Raw genomic sequence first — 21,946 nt, 5'->3', positions numbered from 1 at the left:
GCAGTGTTACCATGTTGAAGTTGTAGAACATCATACTCATTTAAGTACAAAACATTAGAAAACTATTTAATTTTAATTTTTCCATAACTACAGATTACGAGTTGATGTAACTAATCTTTTTCAGTCACAGTTTTCCTTGGCAAAGTAGAGTATTTATTTTTCATAAAGGTACTATTTCTCATACATTTTATTGTTGTAACCTAGAACAAAGAAGACAGTGAAAAGGATGAAAAGAGGGATGAGGAGAGGCAGAAGTCAAAACGGGGACGACCTCCTTTAAAATCTACTCTTTCGTCTAACATGCCGTATGGTTTGTCTAAGACTGCAAACAGTGACGGAAAATCAGGTACCAGAAGTGCTCGAAGCAATAGGCCAGACAGCTCACCTCTGTCAAATGGAATGGAAGGTGCTCAATTTTGAGGATCATTGATTAAAAAAAAAAAAAATCAATCATATAAATAATAAAACCAGTTGTGTGAGAGATTCATAGGAAGTCATCTAGGTTTTTAATACATAATTTAAATTACAAAATTTGATTTGAACAAAATGTTTATTTTGCTGTACCCTATTTATTTAAAATTCAGTGATATTTTACATTAATTAGGAGTACCTTTTCTTGACAATATCAGAAATATTCTATTTTAATAGAGCATGGGTTGACAGGCCAGTATGCCACCCTGTCCTACGAAGCATGCACTGGTGTCTCCTGTAATCCACTGCTGTTCTGCTGCTGCTGCTGCTAAGTCGCTTCGGTCATGTCCGACTCTGTGCGACCCCATAGACGGCAGCCCACTAGGCTCCTCTGTCCCTGGGATTCTCCGGGCAAGAAAACTGGAGTGGGTTGCCATTTCCTTCTCCAATGCATGAAAGTGAAAAGTGAAAGTGAAGTCGCTCAGTCGTGCCCGACTCTTAGCGACCCCATGGACTGCAGCCTGACAGGCTCCTCCATCCATGGGATTTTCCAGGCAAGGGTACTGGAGTGGGTTGCTATCGCCTTCATCTAGGATCTTCACCATTGCTGTTCACCTAGGATCTTTCAGTAAAGCTGAGACTGTTTTTCAAAGAGAGCAGAAACTAAAGTGGTAGACACATGTTTTGTGATGAATATAAGTGAACATATTTTATTCTGCATTTACGTTTTTTCCAACTTTTCTACTTTTGTATATTTTTCTATGTAATTTAAGAAATGTTAAATATAGAAAATGTTCACATAAGAATTTTCCTCCCTTGAAAACTTCTGAACCACAGGATTGCCATGAATCCACCACGTGGAGCTTTTGTGCAAGTTAGAAAGGGCATCTTTCCTCCCCTTTACTGCCATCTGCTGGAAGGCTGATATAATACACAAATGCAAGATTTCCACAAAGGTGCAAATGCTCTTAGAAGCACGCACATATACAGCCTACAAAATTATACGTTTTCTTGCTAAACTGCTTCATAAAAGTAAAAAACTACCTTTTTAAAAAAATGAGACAAAATTCTAAATTCTGTATATGATAAAACCATAAAATAAAACTACATACCTTTTCACTTAAAAAGTACATTTAAGCTTTCCTTTTTGCACTGTAAAATATGAGCACCATGTGGGCAGAATTCTTGTATTTTACAACTTCTATATCATCTTATAACATTATTTACTATTTAAAAAGTTCTCTGACTTAAAGAGAATGGTTTTTTTTGCAGAAAGGTAACTGGCCTATACTTTCCTTTCTCTTAATCAGAGGAATATTTACATTTTTGAGAATTCAAGCTTCTCATTTTTACACATCTTTTCAGAATTAAGTAGAATGTCATACTCCTTTCTAAGGACATAAAATGGGCATTCCAGATTTTAATCAGTACCTCTCAAATCAAACCACTTCATACGTTAACTTCATATTTCAGTACTAGTCCTTTGATTTTTCTAAGGGTTGCTGCTGCTGCTGCTAAGTCGCTTCAGTTGTGTCCGACTCTGTGCGACCCCATAGACGGCAGTCCACCAGGCTCCCCCATCCCTGAGATTCTCCAGGCAAGAACACTGGAGTGGGTTGCTATTTCCTTCTCCAATGCATGAAAGTGAACAGTCAAAGTGAAGTCGCTCAGTCATGTCCGACTCTTCGCGACCCCATGGACTGCAGCCTACCAGGCTCCTCCGTCCATGGGATTTTCCAGGCAAGAGTACTGGATTGGGGTGCCATTGCCTTCTCCGTTTCTAAGGGTTACTGTAGCCTAAATATGATACTAGTAAAAATTGGAAAAGAGCTCTTTTACAGAATTGAGACAGTAATATTTTTCTATGTAATATATTTTCACATGGAGTTTACTTGAGATCTCCCTTCCCCCATTTTTGGCACAAATATATGGTTTATTTTATATGAGAAATTTCTACAAGGAGGTATTCAGAGGTACATGATTAAGAGTTTTGTCTTTGGCAGAATTTTTATTATAAATTACATTGGTAATTAAGTAGAAACTTGTGTAATATAATATTTTCTCTTGCAGACTCCTGTTCATCTGATAGTGAAACAGAAGACCTTTTAGAAAAGAATTTGATGAATGAAGAACTTTCTCCTGATATTAAAGAAGAATTAGAAAAAAATGAAAATTTAAATGATGATAAGCTAGATGAAGAAAATCCAAAGACTGCTCCACATATATTAAAAGAAAATGATAGGACTCAAATGCAGTCTTTAGAAACCTTAAAGTTAGAAGTTGGAGAGAATGAACAAATAGTACAGATTTTAGGAAATAAAGTGGAGCAAGAAGAAGTTAAGAAAGATGCAGAAAAATCTCCTAAAGGAAAGGGAAGACGAAGCAAGACAAAAGATCTTTCTTTAGAAATTATAAAAATTTCATCATTTACCCAGGATGAAGCAGGAACTGAACCTCATATAGATGCTCAGAGTCCAGAATTTTCTTCGTTAGACAGTAAAAACTTTTCTTCTGCTACTGAAGATGAAATTGACCAATGTGCAAAAGAAAAAAAGTTGAAACGAAAGATCCTGGGACAGTCATCACCAGAGAAAAGAATAAGAATTGAGAACAGAATGGAAATGACAAATAGCATATCTAGCATATCTCAAGAAAGGACCAGTGATTGCACTGCATCTGAGGGAGTGAAAAACTTAAATTTTGAACAACACTTTGAAATAGAAAATGAAGGAATGCCATCATTAATAGCAGAGCCAAACCAATGCGTTCAAGAATTGACTAATGAAAAATTCGATGGTCCAGCAGAAGAAACTGTAAATACTCCGCTAAAGGAAGAGGAAGATGCAATGCCTCTGATTGGGCCAGAAACCTTGGTTTGCCATGAAGTAGATTTGGATGATTTGGATGAAAAGGAGAAAACCAGCATTGAGGACGCAGTAGTCGAAAGCTCTGAATCTAACTCTCTTGTTTCTATTCCACCTGCCCTACCTCCTGTAGCACAGCATAACTTTTCAGTAGCATCACCACTTACTCTCAGCCAAGATGAGTCTCGAAGTATAAAAAGTGAGAGTGACATAACTATTGAAGTTGACAGTATTGCTGAAGAATCTCAAGAAGGTCTCTGTGAGAGGGAATCAGCAAATGGCTTTGAAGCCAGTGTTGCCTCTGGTACCTGTAGTATAATTGTTCAAGAAAGAGAGAGCAGAGAGAAGGGTAAGGACTCCTAGGGAGAAAATCAGTCTATATGTTAAAATTCAGAATTAGTATGCTAAGAGTTTTAGGAGCTTTGATCTGTTAAGTACCCTTCTTCCCTTCCTTCTTCTTTCCCTCCCTCCTTCCTTCCTTCTCTTTTTCCCTTCCTCCTCTCCTGTGTTTCTTCTTTTTCCTTCCTTCCTTCCCCCCTCTCCCTCTCTACCCCACCCTTTTTAAAAAACATATACATGGGAATTCATGTAGGCAGATGAATGAACATACTTGCTCTTGATTTTTTTTTCTAATTTTTTCTTTCCACTTATTTCAGGTCAGAAAAGGCCAAGTGATGGAACTAGTGGATTATTGGCAAAAAAGCAGAAGCGAACCCCAAAGCGAACAAGTGCTGTAGCCAAAAATGAAAAGAATGGAGCAGGTTGGTGCTTTGCAACACTGGCTTTAGTATGGTGTTAGTACTTTCAGCAGTTTTTTGGCCTGATCATCTGTGTCAGCTTAAAACTAAATTTGGTTTATTCTGTTCTGAAAAGTAGCAATTTTTCCATTAGTTTTTCATCTGAAAATTTGCTTGTCAATTTTATTTAGAGCTGAGATAGCTGTGGTTGTTTTTTATGCTTATTGCATTTCTTATGTAATGCAGTTTAATATTAGAGGAATATGTTTGGAAATCTTGAAAAAAATAACAAGAATAGAATAAAACAAATAGAATTTGAAAAACAGAAAAATGTTTTTCAAATACATCTGAAAACAGATGTATGTACAATAAAGAATAAAGTTAAGTTATGGGATATAGTAGGAAAAAACATGGTTGATTTTGACAAATTATAACTTTACATCCAACACATGTCTTCCTACAAGTCTGAAATGGAAATACTAGACTACGGTAGATACATATTCCAAGGAAGGAGCATATAATTTATTTAAGACAAAGGACATTTCAAAAAAAATCCTTTGAACCGTATTTCAAGTACTCAGTAATCAGATGTGGCTAATGGCTGAAAAGACAGGTATGGAGTATAGAGAAAGAGTGATAGAGATGAGACTAGAAAGATAGCAGGAATTGCAAAGGGAAAATGAATGAGTTTACAGTGGATGCATGGACAGACGTTACCTTAGTCAAAATGACCACCACCAACAACGGGATCAAGTTAAGTGATGTGCCGCCTGACGGGATGCACCGTGAAGAGTGTCGTGCACATCTGCGACATTCCTGTCAAAGACGTATGACCCGACTGTGATCGTGAGGACCCAGCAACAAGTTCAAACTGAAGGATACTCTGTAGAATAATTGGCCTGTAATTTTAAAAATTGTCAGGGTCACGAAAGTCAAAGAGGAACCATTCCAGATTGAAGGACATTTATGTGACAAGTAAATGAGGTATATAATTCTCACCTGGATACTATTGGTATAAAGAACATTATTGGGTCAAACTAGAGATACTTGGGGAGAAGGCGATGGCACCCCACTCCAGTACTCTTGCCTGGAAAATCCCATGGATGGAGGAGCCTGGTAGGCTGCAGTCCATGGGGTCACTAAGAGTCGGGCACGACTGAGCGACTTCACTTTTCACTTTCATGAATTGGAGAAGGAAATGGCAACCCACTCCAGTATTCTTGCCTGGAGAATCCCAGGGACGGGGGAGCCTGGTGGGCTGCCGTCTATAGGGTCGCACAGAGTCAGACACAACTGAAGTCACTTAGCAGTAGCAGCAGCAGAGATACTTGTGTGGAGTCTGAGGATTAGATGACAGTAATATATCTGGTTGTTTAGGAGTGTGGTGGATTTAAAAACACATCCACAAATGTGTTGATATGCTTCTCTTCAAGAGGCAAAGCCCAGTTCCTTTATTTTGGGTATGGGCTGTATTTAGTCACTTTCTTTTAACTAGTAAAATAGAGTGGACGTGATGGAGTATAACTTGAAGCTCATAAAAGGCACAACAGATTCGTCTCTGCTTTCCTCTGGATCAGTTGCTCTGGGGAAAGTTAGCTGCTATGTTGGGAGGACAGTCAAGCAGTGTATGGAGAGGCCCACGTGGTGAGGAACCAAGCATATCCTTCCTACAGCCAGCAAAACTGAGGCTTCCTGATGCTCACTAACAGCCATGTGAGTGAGCCATCCTGGAGCATATCATTCAGCTTCAGTCAGGTCTTCAGAGACCAGAGCCTGGGCTAAAAGCTTGGCAGCAACCCCACAAGATTCCCTGAGCCAGGCCACAAAGCCACAATGCTTCCAGATTCTGACCCTCAGAAACCATGTGAGATACTAAACATTTGTAGTTTTAAACTGCTAAGTTCTGGCTAATTTGTAGATAACTAAAACAAGGAGAATGTTCTCATTTATAAGACATAAACACTATAAGGTTCTCAAATATGGCAGGGCAAGTTATCCTCAAATGGCAGAAAAACATTTTTTAGTAACCATTCTTCATCTTTTTTGTAAGTTTGAAAATTGTCTCAAAGTAAAAAGTTAAAAAAGGAAAAAAGAAAGGAGATCAGTTTTTCTTTTTGGAAAGAATCTTTGGCTTAACTGAGGCAGTGAAAGAAGGGATGAATGAAGAGAATTAGGACATAAAGTCACTGTGTGTGTGCGCTAAGTCGCTTTAGTCTTGTCCAATTCTTTGTGACTCCATGGACTGTAGCCTGCCCAGCTCCTCTGTCCATGGGATTCTCCAGGCAAGAATACTGGAGCAGGTTGCCATTTCTTCCTCAGAGCATCTTCCCAATACAGATATCGAAGCTGTGTCTCTTACGGCTCTTGCATTGGTAGGCAGGTTCTTTACCACCAGTGCCACCTGGGAAACCCAAGAATCGTGGAGTGTGTAGCCATTTCTTTCTCCAGGGGATCTTCCTGACGCAAGATCAAACCCGGATCTCCATTGCGGGTAGATTCTTTACCATTTAAGCCACCAGGGAAGCCCATAAAATCACTAGGACTCTATTATTAGTAGTAAGATATGAGGAACTGGTTAACTAACATATGGCATACAGGAGTAGCAGCAGATTATTGGAAGAGTAATTTAGGGAATGTTGTATTAGAGGTACCAAGTATTAGGGAAATAAGGCTCAGGAGCTTCGAAAAGAGTCTGGTTTTAGAAGATAGTTGTTGAAGGATTACAAGATGATAAAGCTGCTATGTGAGGGTTGTAAAATGAGAAGAAAAAGGACCAGGAGTGGAATTATGTGGCATATCCCTTTAAATGGGCCAGGAAGAGGAGAATAGAAGCAGATTAGAGATAAATGAAAATCAGTAAACAGTTGTTGGTTTGAATAGGAAAGATGGTTCAAATGCAATAGAATATTCACGTGGGATTAAAATGTATTCATTGAAGTTGGTGAATAGTGTTAGGGGCCCTAATAAGAGCATGGGAAGGAGATGGATTAGAAGGTATGAAAATCAGGATAACAACGAATTTCTCTTTCATGAAATTTGACCCTAAAGAGAAGGAAAGAGGTACCAGCCAAAGGGGGAGGTTTTCCTCTCCTTCCCTCCTTCTCTCTCTAAGGGATGGGAAAGCTTTAAGCATGTTGGTAGACTCTGAAAAAAGAAGAAAAGATAAAATGACATTGAGGTGTTTCAGAGGAGCTGAGAATAAATGGTTTCAAGAGTATAGCTGAAGATATTATAGTAGTTTGCCCAGAATTACAGTCTCCTCTTTTTGAGGCTGAAAAAGTGCCCAAGGGACAGATACAGTAGGGAAGGGGCTGGGAAATATGGTGTGTAACCCACAACTTTGCCTTTTTAGTAGAAGGCACAGTTGGATTTTGAGAGTAAATATGGTGGAAGTAGGGTGTAGACTTTGAAATAAAGCAGAAAAGTTGAGAGAAAATTCTAATTTGTTATTAAATGAAAACCAAAAGCATCTCGCTCAGTGCAGATTTGGTGAGGAGATACAGACTTGGAACCAAATATCTGCTCACATTTTATTATACACATGTTAACAGCTGGGTGTTTATTTTGTGCTTCTTTATATATATAGTTTGGGTTGGTCCCCTTTTGGGTTGTTTTTATGTTTTGTTTTAAACATATATAGGGCAATACTATGCTTATTGTTTAACTTTATCATTTCATAATCTGTTTTGGATATTTGGTCATTTTTGTTCCAAAAAGAGATGGGAATACCAGACTACCTTACCTGCCTCCTGAGAAACCTGTATGCAGGTCAAGAAGCAACAGTAAGAACTGGACATGGAACAACAGACTGGTTCCAAATTGGAAAAGGAGTACGTCAAGGCTGTATACTGTCATCCTGCTTATTTAACTTATAAGCAGAGTACATCATGTGAAATGCTGGGCTGGATGAAGCACAAGCTGGAATCAAGATTGCCAGAAGAAGTACCAACAACCTCAGATATGCAGATAATACCGCGCTAACAGCAGAAAGCAAAGAGGAACTAAAGAGCCTCTTGATGAAGGTGAAAGAGGAAAGTGAAAAAGCTGCTTTAAAACTCACCATTCATAAAACTAAGATCCTGCCATCCGGTCCTATCATTTCATGGCAAATAGATGGGGAAAATGTGGAAGCACTGGCAGATTTTATTTTCCCAGGCTCTAAAATCACTGCAGATGGTGACTGCAGCTATGAAATTAAAAGACGCTTGCTCCTTGGAAGAAAAGCTATGACCAACCTAGAAAACATATTAAAAATCAGAGACATCACTTTGCTGATAAAGGTCCTTCTAGTCAAAGCTATGATTTTTCTAGTAGTCATGTTTGAATGTGAGAGTTGAACCATAAAGAAGGCAGAGTGTAGAAGAATTGATGCTTTTGAACTGTGGCATGAAGAAGACTGTTGAGAGTCACCTGGACAGCAAGGAGATAAAACCAGTCAGTCCTAAAGGAAATCAACCCCGAATATTCATTGAAAAGACTGCTGCTGAAGCTAAAGCTCCAATACTTTAGTCACCTCATGTGAAGAGCTCACTCATTGGAAAAGACCCTACTGCCAGACCCTTCCCCAGCATCGGGAAGATTAAAGGCAAAAAGAGAAGGTGGTGACAGAGGATGGTATCACCGACTCAATGCACATGAGTTTGAACAAGCTCCAGGAAATGGACAGGAAAGCCTGGCATCCTGCATCGGGTTGCAAATAGTCAGATACGACTTAGCAACTGAAAAACAACAATAATATATAATTCTTAGCCATTTCCCTTTTGGTAGGTATTTAGGTTATTTCCATCTTTTTATTGTTATAAAACTTAGCACTTTTGTGCATTTGTTTCTTTAGGATACCAAAAAGTGTAATTGCTGGGTCTGTTGCATTTTTAAAGTTTTTATCATTTATAATCTGAGTTAACTTTTTCTTCTTATAGGACAAAGCAGTGATAGTGAAGATCTTCCTGTCCTAGACAATTCAAGTAAATGTACCCCAGTAAAGCATCTTAGTGTATCTAAGCCACAGAAGCTTGCACGATCCCCTGCAAGGATATCCCCTCACATCAAAGATGGAGAAAAAGATAAACAGAAAGAAAAACATCCGAATTCATCCCCTCGGACATATAAGTGGAGCTTTCAACTCAGTAAGATGCTTATAGAAAACTTGAATGTATATCACAAAGTGATATGTCAAATGTCAAAAGTGATATGTTAAAATGTCAAAACAAGGAATAATAATTAGCAAATTCATTTATTTAGGTATCCTAAATATTGCCTTATCAATAATCATTACTTACTATAAATTAAAGAATCTGTGTCTTATATGTTAACTTCATAAACACTGGAGAAAGCTCTCCAGTTATGAAATGAGACATGTATGATTTATACAGATTGATGAAACTTAAACATCCTTTCTTGTATTGACAATTGGAAATAACTAAAACGTCAATACAAAGACACTATATGGGTGAACAGCTACAATTATAGATCAGAGATGCTGTATGTTGGATGTTTTCTTGTGCTTCTCTGATCATTCAGTGATATATCATTAAGTAATATATATTTAATTAAGAAAATTTGGGATGTATATAGAAATCTTATTCATGAATTTAATGTCTTCTCTTTTTATAGAACCTTATTTAGTGTACTGTTAGGTTTTAATAAACTAAAGCTTTTGTTGATTTATGAGTCAGAGTTTTGAAAGAACTGCCATCTTTTTTTTCTTATAGAATTATTTTTAATTCCAAAGTAACTGTTTTTTTGCCTTTTAGATGAATTAGATAATATGAACAGTACAGAGAGAATCTCTTTTCTCCAAGAAAAACTACAGGAAATCAGAAAATATTACATGTCTTTGAAGTCTGAAGTTGCAACCATAGACAGGAGGAGAAAAAGATTAAAAAAGAAAGACAGAGAAGGTAATTTGATTATAATTTTTCTTCTCTCTATTTTTCAAATATATACCGTATCACTTTAGAAGATTTAGGCTTGTCACTTTTTGAATATAGTATATAAATTATTTTTAGATTGCTAGGTTTTCTTCTTTGTTGCTATTGTTGAAATGAGTCAACAACTGAATTAGTCAGAATGAGACTTTTGCTTTTGGTTTTTTAAAACATTATTTATTTTTATTTTTTGGCTGTGCTGGGTCTTCTTTGCTTTGTGTGTGCTTTCTCTGACTTCCACGAGCGGGGACCACTCTTCGTTGCGATGTGCAGGCTTCTTGGTCGGGTGGCTTTTCCTGTTGTGGAGCACAGGCTGTAGGGCACATGGGCTTCAGGAGTTGCAGCTCACAGGCTCAGTAATTGTGGTGCATGGGCTTCGCTGCTCTGTGGCGTGTGGAATCTTCCAGACCAGGGTTGAACCCAACCTGTGTCCCCTTCATTGGCAGGTGGACTCCAATCCACTGCTCCACCAGGGAAGTCCAGAATGAGACTTTTGAAAGGGACTATGAGCTGTTTTACAAAATGTGTGATTTTACTAAATGTGGGTTCTCAAGAAGAGCCTGCTCCCTCTGAATATCTCTCACTATTCAATAGACATTTTATTGACTGCCTATTAACAGGCATTATCTATTATGGGGTTCATCAAAACAAAGAAGCATATGGCTTCTTCTCGAGGAGATTGTCTTGTTGGGATTGTAAGGCATTTCCTAAGCAACTACTGCATAAGATACTTCAGCTCTACAACATTAATGCACATATACCATATGCCAGGCCTTCTTTCAGGTGGTGAAAGTACAGAGATGAATGAGAAAAGTCTTACTGTCCAGTGGAACTGTGTGTTGAGAGTCCTAAGAGTGATACACAAGTATAGGTGGAAGGAGAGATGACTTTGATATTATCATAAAGACAGTAGCATCTAAGCTAAACCTTAAAAATGTATAGGATTGGCTTTAGTTAAACATTGTCATGCTCATGTCTGCCCCAAGCCCCAAGCCCAGGCTTCACTAAAATAATATAAAGAAAACTAAAAGCCCTATATGTACAAGGACAAGAGAATGGGACAGCAGATTGGCTGTGGCCAACAGGAAGTGTCAGCAGTATGTCAGCACATGAGAGAATGCTAAAAGCCTAAGCTTGTTTATCCTTGTAGTGGGACAAAACAAGGAGAAGCTAGTTCATACTACATCACCCCCCAGAAAAGCTCTGAAGGCAATGTAAAGTGTGAGGCTGAAAAATGGGAGACTGGTTGAAATGGAAGGAGAAATTGGATCCTTTCATCCCACCCTGTGAAGCAAACTACCTTTTCCCCTAGCTTTAGCCAAAAAAAAAAAAAACAACCCAGGAGGTTACGTTATTGGAGGCTGGAAGGCATCAACAGGCTTATAGACAGACTCAGGAAACCAACCATAGCTGAAGGTGAGGGTTAAGTGGTATTAAGTGGTAAACCAAAAAGACGGAGCTTGAGTAAAAGTTGCCAGTAATGAATGATGAGACTCCTATTCCTTTTCCAAACTAAGATCTCATCTTCTTAGCCCTCTGAAAGCTGGTAACTAAGCTTATGATTATTCCTGGAAGGAGACTGAAAGATTCCTCTAAAGAAACTGGTCAGTCCAAAAGAAATGATCTAACAGATACCAGCATTTGGAGGTTCCTGAACCAAAAAGCAAGTTCCTTGCCAATCACCACGTGTACAGTGCCCAGCATTTAAAAGCCTGACATCCTCATGTACAACTTCCAATTAGCTCAATGCTCCTTCTCTTAAATATGGAAGTGAAGATCAGATGTTTGAGGAAAGCCCCTACATAAAGACAGAAACCAAAATAGAAAATGAGAACAAAAAAGAACTTGCAACATGCCATATAAAAACAACTATAATTAATATCCAGAGTTACAGGAAGGATACTGCAGTCTTGAAACAAGAATGTGGTGGTGGTTTAGTCGCTAAGTTGTATCTGACTCTTGTGGTCCCATGAACTGTAGCCTGCCAGGCTCCTCTGTCCATGGGATTCTCCAGGAAAGAATACTAGAGTGGGTTGCCACTTCCTTCTCCATGAAGCCAGAATATGAGACTGTTATTGAAATTCAGAGAACATGAAGGATCTCTTAAAAATATGGTGGTAGGAATAAAAAATAAAAAGGATTAGATAACAAGGCTAGAGAAATACCAGTAAAAATAAAAAAGATAATAGGAGAGAATAAGAGTATAGGATCTGGCTGTAAGTGCAGATAGAACTTCTGAATCATAGGCTTTATAGAAAGAGAGCACTGAATAAACATAGGAGGAAGTTGTCATCAAAGACCTAAGAAAAATTTCCAGAACTGAAGGAGATGGATTAGAAGATTGAAAGGACTCATAAAGAATGGGAGGGGTTGTGGTGGGAGGGTGAGCAGGAATCACACCAAAGCAAATTATGAAACTTCAGAACCCTTTGGATAAAGGTAAGATTCTAAAAGCTTACCATATATGTGTTATTCTCTCAGTCATGTCTGACTCTTTGCAACCCTATGGAACTGTAGCCCACCAGGCTTCTCTGCCCATGGGATTTTCCAGGCAAGAATACTGGAGAGGGTAGCCATTTCCTTCTCCAGGGGATCTTCCCAACCCAGGGATTGAACCCATGTCTCGTACATCTCCTGTATTGGCAGTGGGTTCTTTATCACTAACACCACCTGGGAAGCCTTTTACCATATAAAGGTACATACAAAAAGATGGGCCTCAGAACAGCATCAGATTTCTCATGACAGATTTCTCGATGGTGTCATTAAAACTAGAAGCCAAGTTATGAAGATGACATGAGATCCAGCAAAGAAGGAATCCCATATAGGAAAACAATAAGGAAAATCTAAAGATGATGGTGAAGGGAAGCCCTAGAATGACTACTGCATAGCAAGCCTACAAAGCGGCTATTTCAGAAATAGGATAGAACAGTAGGGGAGGGCTCTAGGAGGGATGTCCCTTTAAGAAAAAAAAAAAAAGTAAATTACCTGATAGGCTTGCCCATCTCTAGAGAAGTTTTCTATCTATGGCACTTAAGGGATGAATTACTGATAGAATGGCCTGTATCATATGTGGTCTTGAAGCATTCAATTCTAAGTCCAGCAGTTCTCAATTCCTGGAAATACAGTGGAGCAAAAGGAAAGAGACTGACTTTCTTTCTTTGTCCTTTTGAAAAACTAAATAGCAAGAAGTCTTTACAGAATTTTTAAACACAAGAAGAACAAATCAACAAATGGAACTTTCTTCATAGAACTTTCAGTTGCTTTGAGTTTCCTAAAGGTCATACAAGTTTCAGACAACCAAGAATATAATTTTCTTATGGTCTTCTTCCCTTTTTTGATTTTTTTAATTTGTGTGTGTGTGAAGTGAGTTATTAAAGTGAAACATTGAGTGACTTCTAGCATACATATTGGAATTTGTAGTAATGAGTTAAATATATTGACAGTACACACACTGAGGGAGGTATACCTAAATAAAAATTAAAACTTCAAGTAAAATAGGAATAATTGAGCAAAGATTTGCAAAAGATAGAGCTCTGCAAAGAAGTGTAAACTAAAAAATGGCAAAGCAGCTGATGCATAGAATAGTGATCTTTAATCCATGCTTCTGGAGCGTTATGTCAAAGTCACTTGGGCACTTTTTCTAGTCACTCAGCCACAGTTCCATCCTGATCCCATGATTCTGATACCTGATCTAGATTACTGCTCTTTGCTTATGAGAGTCTTGTTTCCATCTGGTATATTGGGACAGGATCAAGATAGGAAGCCAATGGTTAGCTGGTTACAAGATATTTTCTAGGATGGGGAATTCTTTTAGGGTCCTCTAACCCAGAGAAAGGCAGGAATTTGCTACAGTGAAAACTTACCTCAGGTTGATCTTGTTTCTGATTTGGGGACAAAGGTGATTTTCTTTCAGGGATCTTTCAAGTAGGAATTTAAGAGTTTATACCTAGTCTTTATATTTTATGGTGCCTTTTTCAGTTACTTAGTGATTAGAGACTGATTCGGAGAAGGCAATGGCACCCCACTCCAGTACTCTTGCCTGGCAAATCCCATGGTCAGAAGAAGAGCTTGGAAGGCTGCAGTCCATGGGGTCGCTGAGGGTCAGACACGACTGAGCGACTTTACTTTCACTTTTCACTTTCATGCACTGGAGAAGGAAATGGCAACCCACTCCAGTGTTCTTGCCTGGAGAATCCCAGGGACGGGGGAGCCTGGTGGGCTGCCGTCTATGGGGTCGCACAGAGTCGGACACGACTGAAGCGACTTAGCAGCAGCAGCAGCAGAGACTGATTCCACTCAGTTAAGCCAAACAAAATTTTTGCTGCTGTTAATTCCTTCATGCACCATTTGAGAAGGCTATAATGGAAGTGAATAATGTTTAAGAAATTTATTTCTAATTTGCCAGTGGTTGGGTATCTGTGTGTGATAGTTTTCTAGTCTAATGTAGCTTGTTTGATTCCACAGTGTCTCATGCCGGAGCCTCCATGTCATCTGCTTCATCGGACACTGGAATGAGTCCCTCCTCCTCATCTCCCCCACAAAACGTACTTGCTGTAGAATGCAGGTGATAAACGTTTTCTCTGCCTTCCCAGCAGTTTGCTGCCATGGACATAAATCCCCAAACCCCGAAATACAACCACAGAAAGCACTCAACTGGTTTGACATTGCTAAGTATATCCTGTACACTTTTCAAGGCTGGATTGTATCTACTCCTTTCTCTTTTCTTTTTTTCTGTTGCAAAAAATAAGCTGATTAGTAACTGAAGTTTAGGCAGCCTGCCATATTTGTCATAATTTTTCCTCTATAATTTTTTTTTTCATTTTTTCTTGTGAAGATAGAAAAAGGGCACTTAGCAAATTTGAAATTGTATAATAAAGCTTTCAGGTGTTACAGAAATCATAGACAAGCAAGTGCACATGGTAAACATCAAAATATTATCCAGCTAAATAGTTACTGCTGCACTTTCACTGAGATGTATTTGAACACTTGGTGAGTAGGGGGTTTATGTTGTGTTCTTTTTAATTGTTGTTGTTGGTTTTATTATTTTTGTGGAAGCACTTGCTATTTAGAACTGCCAAAGTATATGTTCAGCAGTGTGCCCAGGTTTAAGGTGTAAATGGGACAAAATAAATTGTGAAAGGAAGTGTAGTTGACTGAAAACTACAGTTGTAATAAGTCTTCCACTTTTTATAGGATTTTTGAGCACACAATTATGCAAATATTTTAATGTTTATTAATGTTTACAGTGGAATTGTGAATAAGTTTTCAGTGGACTATCTTATCCCTTGACAAAAATATTTTGTCTTTTTTCTATGTAATTTCAGAGTTTTTATTTTGTTACAAAAAAACAAAAATGAAATATATAACAACAATGAAGTTATTTAACAAGATTTCTAAAGCTGAAAATTTTGTGTAAAATAAGGTATTATCTTGCAACTTGTTAAATATATTTATTCAGACATTGGATGTTGTATTTTTATGTATTTTTTAAAATATTAATAAAATTGAAAAAAAGAAAATTCTAGGTTAATTCACTCTTCAAATGACAATAGCTCTCAGCTGTCCCTTTTGCAGGAGGTTGCATCCAGCAGCTTTGCCTGTATTGAAGGGAATCTGTCTCAGTCCTTCAAACAGTGTAGAACTATATAAATGGGCATCTGGATCATTAAAGTATGTCCTTGTTTAGAAACTTTGGCAGTCCTAGTATTTAAACCATTTTGAGGATCAAATTTTTGGTTGCCCTTAAAATATTTTGTCACCGTTTTTATGTTTGCTATACTGCCGAATAAATTTATATCTCCCAAAGTTGAGATGCAACAACTAAGTAAAGCAATTATGTATGCTTTGTTTGTGAATTGTTTCACAGACTGATACATTTTGTAAATAATTCTTCCAAAATCATGTACTTAAAGCATTTTTGCCATATACATTATGTAAAAAGGTGATTTTTTAAAATCAGTTTTTAAATTCATGTTTGTACATTGAAAGGGGTTTTTTTTAAACCCCCTTTTCTGTGTTTAATATGCTGTAGAGTAATAACCTAGATGCTCTAGACTGTATATCAGGATCTGATTTACAAGAACAAAGTCAGAGCCAAACACTAGTGATGGCATAGCATTACTGAAATCATTGTTTCTTAATTTCATTTTACCACATTGTGAACTTGTGATTCAGATTCCTTCCATTTTCGCAGAGAATTAAAAACAAAAAAGTACTCTTGTAAAATGCACTTTTCTGTCTTTTCTTTGCAAAGCAGAAGTATTTCAATGTAAAATAAAAATGGAGCTCAGTGGGCAGTATTAATAAAGGCCATGTTTTAAACATAGGCTTTATATTTTCAGTTTTCATTTAAGTGATTGTTTTTTTTTTCTCCAAGTGCCAGTAACTCACAGTTGGAAAATCAGACTTCACAAAACAAAGCATATTCAATACATTCTATGTAATCTTCAGTCTCTACAATTAAATATTTCTAGTACTTAATTATAAAAATCTTAAAACTGTGTCATTCTAATACAGTTGGAACCAAGAGGCAACCTTATATTCATACATTAGATATTTTAATGATTTATCAGCTTGAATATTGTCCTTTCTAATCATTATAAATCTGGTAATGAAGTATTGAGACCTTGCTACAGAGAGCAAAATTATATATTCACTGAATGGGTACATGAACACTGTTAAAATCCTTTTATTGGGGCCAGTGGCTGGAAAGGACTATGAAAGTAATTGAATTTTGAAATAGTATTGATGAGGTATTAAATTCAAACATTCACCATATTTTGAAATTAGTTAACCTTTGAGTAGATAGCTCTTCTATATGACTAAAAAAATAAATAAAGCTACTCTTTAATATGTAAAGTGAAAGGTGCTATCTATAAAATCAACTTTTTTGAAGATTATGGAGATTTCTGTTTTAATATTCCAGGTGTGCTTTTACTGTAAAATTTCTGGTTTTCCTGTTCTTCACTAAGGTATTGGTACTTAACACATTACATGCTCTGTCTTCTACAGAATTACTTTAAATTGGAAATCTTTATGCATTGTGCTATTAATTTCTTTATATACCTTTCTTATAAGCCCTGTAGTATAACATAGCTATCAGTATCATGTAAGCATTTTGAAGCTCTGAATTCAACCACACATAAAAACAATTATTTGAATTTATTCATCAACAATTTATTGGGTATCTTTGATGTCCCAGGCATTGTGTTAAGGCCCAGGAGACAAAACAGTGAACGTGACAGAAATAGGCCCCTGTATTTGTGGACTGCATAATCTAATGAGCTCTATGTTAAACAGTTACGCTATGTAATTCTTATCTATTGGCCTGATTATCATATGAAGTTATGGCGTGCCATCAGAAAAATGATACCGAGTCCAACTAGTGTGAAGGCAAACGTTGTCTGGGGAGGCTTTGCAGAGAAAGCAAACTGAGCCCCATTGAGGATTATAAATTGGTTAGACAAATAGGGGGAGAAATATGGAAAGTAAAATGCTCAGGCACACTGAGAAGTTGGTGCTAAGCACAGAGCTGAAGCAGAAGAGGTAGGAGCCAGGTCAAGCAGAGGTATTCAGGCACTGCTCAAGTCTTATATACTTGCCCATCTCTGCCTGTTGCTGCTTCTGTTCCCCCCACCACTCTCACCCTACATATTCAGAACTATTTTAAGAGCCACTTTTCCAGGAAGCCTTTGCTGACTTCTTAACCACCCCCAGAATATCACTCTCCTTTATGCTCGTATATCATGTTCAATCTTTAATATTTTCTTGACAACTTACCTTGTACATTACATTAGTTTATGTATGTGACAAGATGTGTAGTTCCCTAAGGACTCCTCAGTCACAGGGGTATCCCACAAAGTGCCTGGTCCAGCACCTAATATGGAGTAAGATGGTCAAAATTATGTTTACTTAAATTAAGATTTGAATTGCCATTGTATTTTTACTAATGATGCTTATGCACAAAGTCAGACATTTAAAAGTTGTCTTTGGTGTTCTTTTCATAAAGTGATTTAAAAATAATATTTGAAAAGTGTAAAACTTGTTCAGCAGTCTAATCTCCAAAAAATATCCTTAAGCTGATGAGTTCTTTTTCCTCTTCTCTTTGTTTCGTCTTTCCTTTTTCACTACCCTCATATAGTTACAGATTTTTATGCCATTACAGGAAAACTACAGTATGTCATAGCGTTCATCATTAGTGAATACTGAAAGATCTTAAACAGAATAAGAAGAGCAGTGTTTCTAATTTTGGAATTTGTAATTAACATAATTATGAAGTCATCGTCATTCTATAATTTGTACCACACAAAATTCACCTTGAAAAGTTCTACTTTTGAAAAACTTAAGAAGCTTCCATGTAGATACAGTAAATGAGTACATAATAAGTAACTGGATTTCTTCTCAAGACTAAGTTACATTAAATAAGACGATCTGATTCAAATCACTTTTTAGTACATCTCATGGGCTTCCCTAGTGCCTCAGTCAGTAAAGAATTCGCCTGCAATATGGGAGACCTGGGTTCGATCCCGGGTTGGGAAGATCCTCTGGAGAAGGGCATGGCAACCCACTCCAGTATTCTTGCCTGGAGAATCCCTATGGACAGAGGAGCCTGGCGAGCTGCAGTCCATGGGGTTGCAAAGAGACCTAGCGACTACACACAGCACACGTAAAAATTATGTTTATTTATCTGAAATTCAAATGAACAGTTTCAGTGATGCAGTCATTATCTCCACAATTAACCCTATAATAGAGCTAGTTTAAGGCAGTTATGAACACAGACTTAACTGGTAGTATTCCTTTGATAGGACACCTTTACCATCAATAGTTAACTGCTTTTAGAAATTCTCTTTGATCCTTATCCAAACCTGCACTCAAATAAACTGCATTAAAATTAAAAACTTCTCTATGACAAGATATTGAATAATTATGAATAAAGCCACTATAAATATCCACATACAGGTTTTTGTTTGAGCATAAGTTTTCATTTCTCTTGGGTAAGCACCTAAGAGTAAGTTTTGTATGACTGTACCATTTTGCATTTCCACCAGCAACACACAGATTTCAGTTGCACTAAATCCTTGCCAGTACTGGATATTGTCAGGTGTTTTTGTTTTTTAGCAGTTCTAATAGTTGTGATATTTAGAAAGGTAAAGTGATTTGCCCATCCTCAGCTTATAAATCCTATTAAGGAGAATTTCAGACCCCATAAGTTCTGCATCCACCCAAGTGTTGGGGTGGATGCAGAAGAACTCAAACTCTTACTCCCTGCTATTTGAGAATACAAAGTGGTACAACTACTTTGGAAAAATTTCAACAGTTTATTAAGAATTTAAGCATATGACCCAGCCATTCCATTCTTAGAAACTTACCCAAGAGAAATGAAAGCATGTCCATACAAAGTAACAAAAACTTGAAATAACCCAAATATCTATCAGCTGGTGAATAGATTAATAAATTATTGCATATCCATACAATGGAAAACAGCTCAGCAGTAAAATGAAATAGATGAGACAGGTAACAAATTAGTTGACTCAATCAAGCTGGGTGAAAGAAGCCAGTCAACAAAGAATACATAGTTTATGATTCATTCTAAAAAATACATATATCAATCTATAGTGACAAAAAAGCAAATCACTGGGTTCTTAGAAACTTTGTAGGGGCTGTGGAGTGGGTGAGCTGGGAGGAAGAGATTATAAAGGGGCCAAGGAGACATCTGGTGGTTATGGTTGTATTCGTTATCTTTCTTGTTAAAATTATTTCATGGGTGTACACATGTGAAAATTAATGAAAGTGTATCCTTTAAATGTGTGCAGGCTGAACGTAAAACAATCTTCTAAAGCATAGGACCATGCAAACCCAAACCCAAGGTTTGTGGTTGGCTAGTTCAGAATTCAGGTTAATCAAGTTGGTGTTTTTTTAGCCTGGTGAAAGTAAGGAGAGATTTGTGCTTTTTCCCATCAAAATATGTTATGACACTTTTGAGGTTCCTTCATCTGACTGGAAATCTTAAGATCCTCCTGCTAACACAGGTAAAATAGGCCCAGTATATCATTTCTCAACGTTGAGTATAAACAGAAATCCTATTTTTCATTATTTAACTAAGCTAATTTATGTAACCTTTTCCTCTAATATCTGAACATTTCTCAAATATCTTTTTGAAGTACTGATGCTATTAAATTGAAAATTTTACTGTTAACAACTTTGAGCAGTCACTCCTGAATTAAGATTTTATGTGATCTTCATTTCTTGTTATTAGAGTTTATACTCTCATCCTGTATAAGTTGCTAGTTTAATAGTCAAAGAATCCTGCCTTATAGTTTTATTACACTTTATGATTCACTGTGTCTTCAGCTTCCATCTGTTTTCTCCATTGTCTCAAGGTTTCTTCCCTCTACAGCGCCAGTCACCTGCCTCACCTCTCTCTAGCCTCATCTTGGAACACACTGTCAAGCACTTAACCTCGCCTCTGGCAGTTTTGCTGAGTTACATATTAGTACTAAATGACATAAGTAAGAAGTAAGGAAATGGGTAATGTCTAAAAGAGAGTAATAATATTAAAAGGGCTTAACATGCAGAAATCAATGGTTTTTTTTTTTCATTCACTGGTTCATTTAACAGACATCAATAGACTGCTTCCTGTGTACCACGTTTTCTTTGGTGGAGTATGATTTTTAGCACAATAGACTCAATTTGCCAGTAATGGACTTAAAAATGAAGAACTATCTTTAAAATTGATAAGCCTCTAGCCAGGCTGATTAGAAAGGAAATAGAGAAGACACAAATCGCCAGTATCAGGAATGAGAAAGTGGCATTGCTGCAGACTGTCTATAGCTATTATAGGGATAATAGAGGAATACTATGAATATCTCTATGCTAATAAATTCAACAACTCAGATGAAATGGAAAAGTTGAAAGACATAAATTACCTAAATTCACAATAAATATATAACCAGATTAACACTATTATCAAATGGAATTAATGTTAAAAACCTTCCCACAAAGTAAAACTCAAGATCCAGCTTTACTGTGAATTGTACCAAATATTTAAGGAATACCTAATGTTAAAACTAAGGAAGACATGAATTCATCAAACTCTTGAAAAAACTGAGGATGAAAGAATGCTGCCGATTGACTCTATGAGCCCAGCTCTCCTCTAACATCAAAACTAGACAATGAAAGAAAGGAAAACTAAAGACCAATATCCTTGTGAATATATATGCAAAAATGCTAAACAGAATTTTAGCAAATAGAATCCAAAAACATATTAAAAGGAAAATACAATGTGAGTCAAATAGGGTTTATCTCAGGAATGTATGGTTGGTTTGATAGTCAAAAATTAATATAATTCAGCTTGTAACAAGGAACCATCAGATGCAGAAAAGGCATTTGACAAAACCCAACATCCATTCCTCAACAGACAGAATAGAGGGCAACTTCCTCAACCTGATAAAGGACATCTATCAAAAGTGTACAGTTAACATACTTAATGATGAAAGAAAAAGAAGTCCTAGGCATTCAAACTGGTGAGTTTAGCAAGAATGCAGGATGCAAGATTAATAGATGAAAATCAATTGTATTTCTACATCCTTACTGTTGTTTAGCTGCTAAGTCATGACAGACTCTTTTGTGACCGCTCGAACTGTAACCCTCCAGGCTCCTCTGTCTATGATATATCCCCGGGGCAAGAATACTAGAGTCGGTTGCCATTTCCTTCTACAGGGGATCTTCCTGACCCAGGGATCGAACCTGGGTCTCCTGCATCGGCAGGCAGATTCTTTACCACTAAGCCACCAGGGAAGCTCCATTAATATGTATTAGCAAAAAATAATCACAACAGACTGGTTCCAAAAAGGAAAAGGAGTACATCGAGGCTGTATACTGTCACTCTGCTTATTTAACTTATATGCAGAGTACATCATGAGAAACGCTGGGCTGGAGGAAGCACAAGGTGGAATCAAGATTGCTGGGAGAAATATCAATAACCTCAGATATGCAGATGACACCACCC

The 21,946-nt window shown here is 37.2% G+C and overlaps 1 protein-coding gene across 2 annotated transcripts in view; it reads left to right on the top strand.

Moving 5' to 3' along the window:
- The window catches only part of ARID4A (AT-rich interaction domain 4A), a 61,960-nt gene extending 45,681 nt beyond the window's left edge, over nucleotides 1-16,279 (top strand). The window contains exons 19-24 of one of the 2 annotated variants that reach the window (XM_044924922.1): nucleotides 205-406; nucleotides 2,482-3,624; nucleotides 3,932-4,036; nucleotides 8,932-9,138; nucleotides 9,766-9,912; nucleotides 14,404-16,279. In XM_044924922.1, the coding sequence (XP_044780857.1) occupies nucleotides 205-406; nucleotides 2,482-3,624; nucleotides 3,932-4,036; nucleotides 8,932-9,138; nucleotides 9,766-9,912; nucleotides 14,404-14,507 (1,908 nt within the window). In that variant the 3' untranslated portion in view covers nucleotides 14,508-16,279. The remainder of the gene's footprint in view (nucleotides 1-204; nucleotides 407-2,481; nucleotides 3,625-3,931; nucleotides 4,037-8,931; nucleotides 9,139-9,765; nucleotides 9,913-14,403) is intronic. The other variant, XM_044924923.1, reaches the window with a different exon arrangement.
- The last annotated feature ends 5,667 nt before the right edge of the window (nucleotides 16,280-21,946 follow it).

Source organism: Bubalus bubalis, chromosome 11 (genome assembly GCF_019923935.1).
Source record: "Bubalus bubalis isolate 160015118507 breed Murrah chromosome 11, NDDB_SH_1, whole genome shotgun sequence".
Taxonomy (NCBI): domain Eukaryota; kingdom Metazoa; phylum Chordata; class Mammalia; order Artiodactyla; family Bovidae; genus Bubalus; species Bubalus bubalis.
The sequence above is the reverse complement of the archived record's forward strand: the minus strand, read 5'-3'. Positions and strand labels throughout refer to the sequence as shown.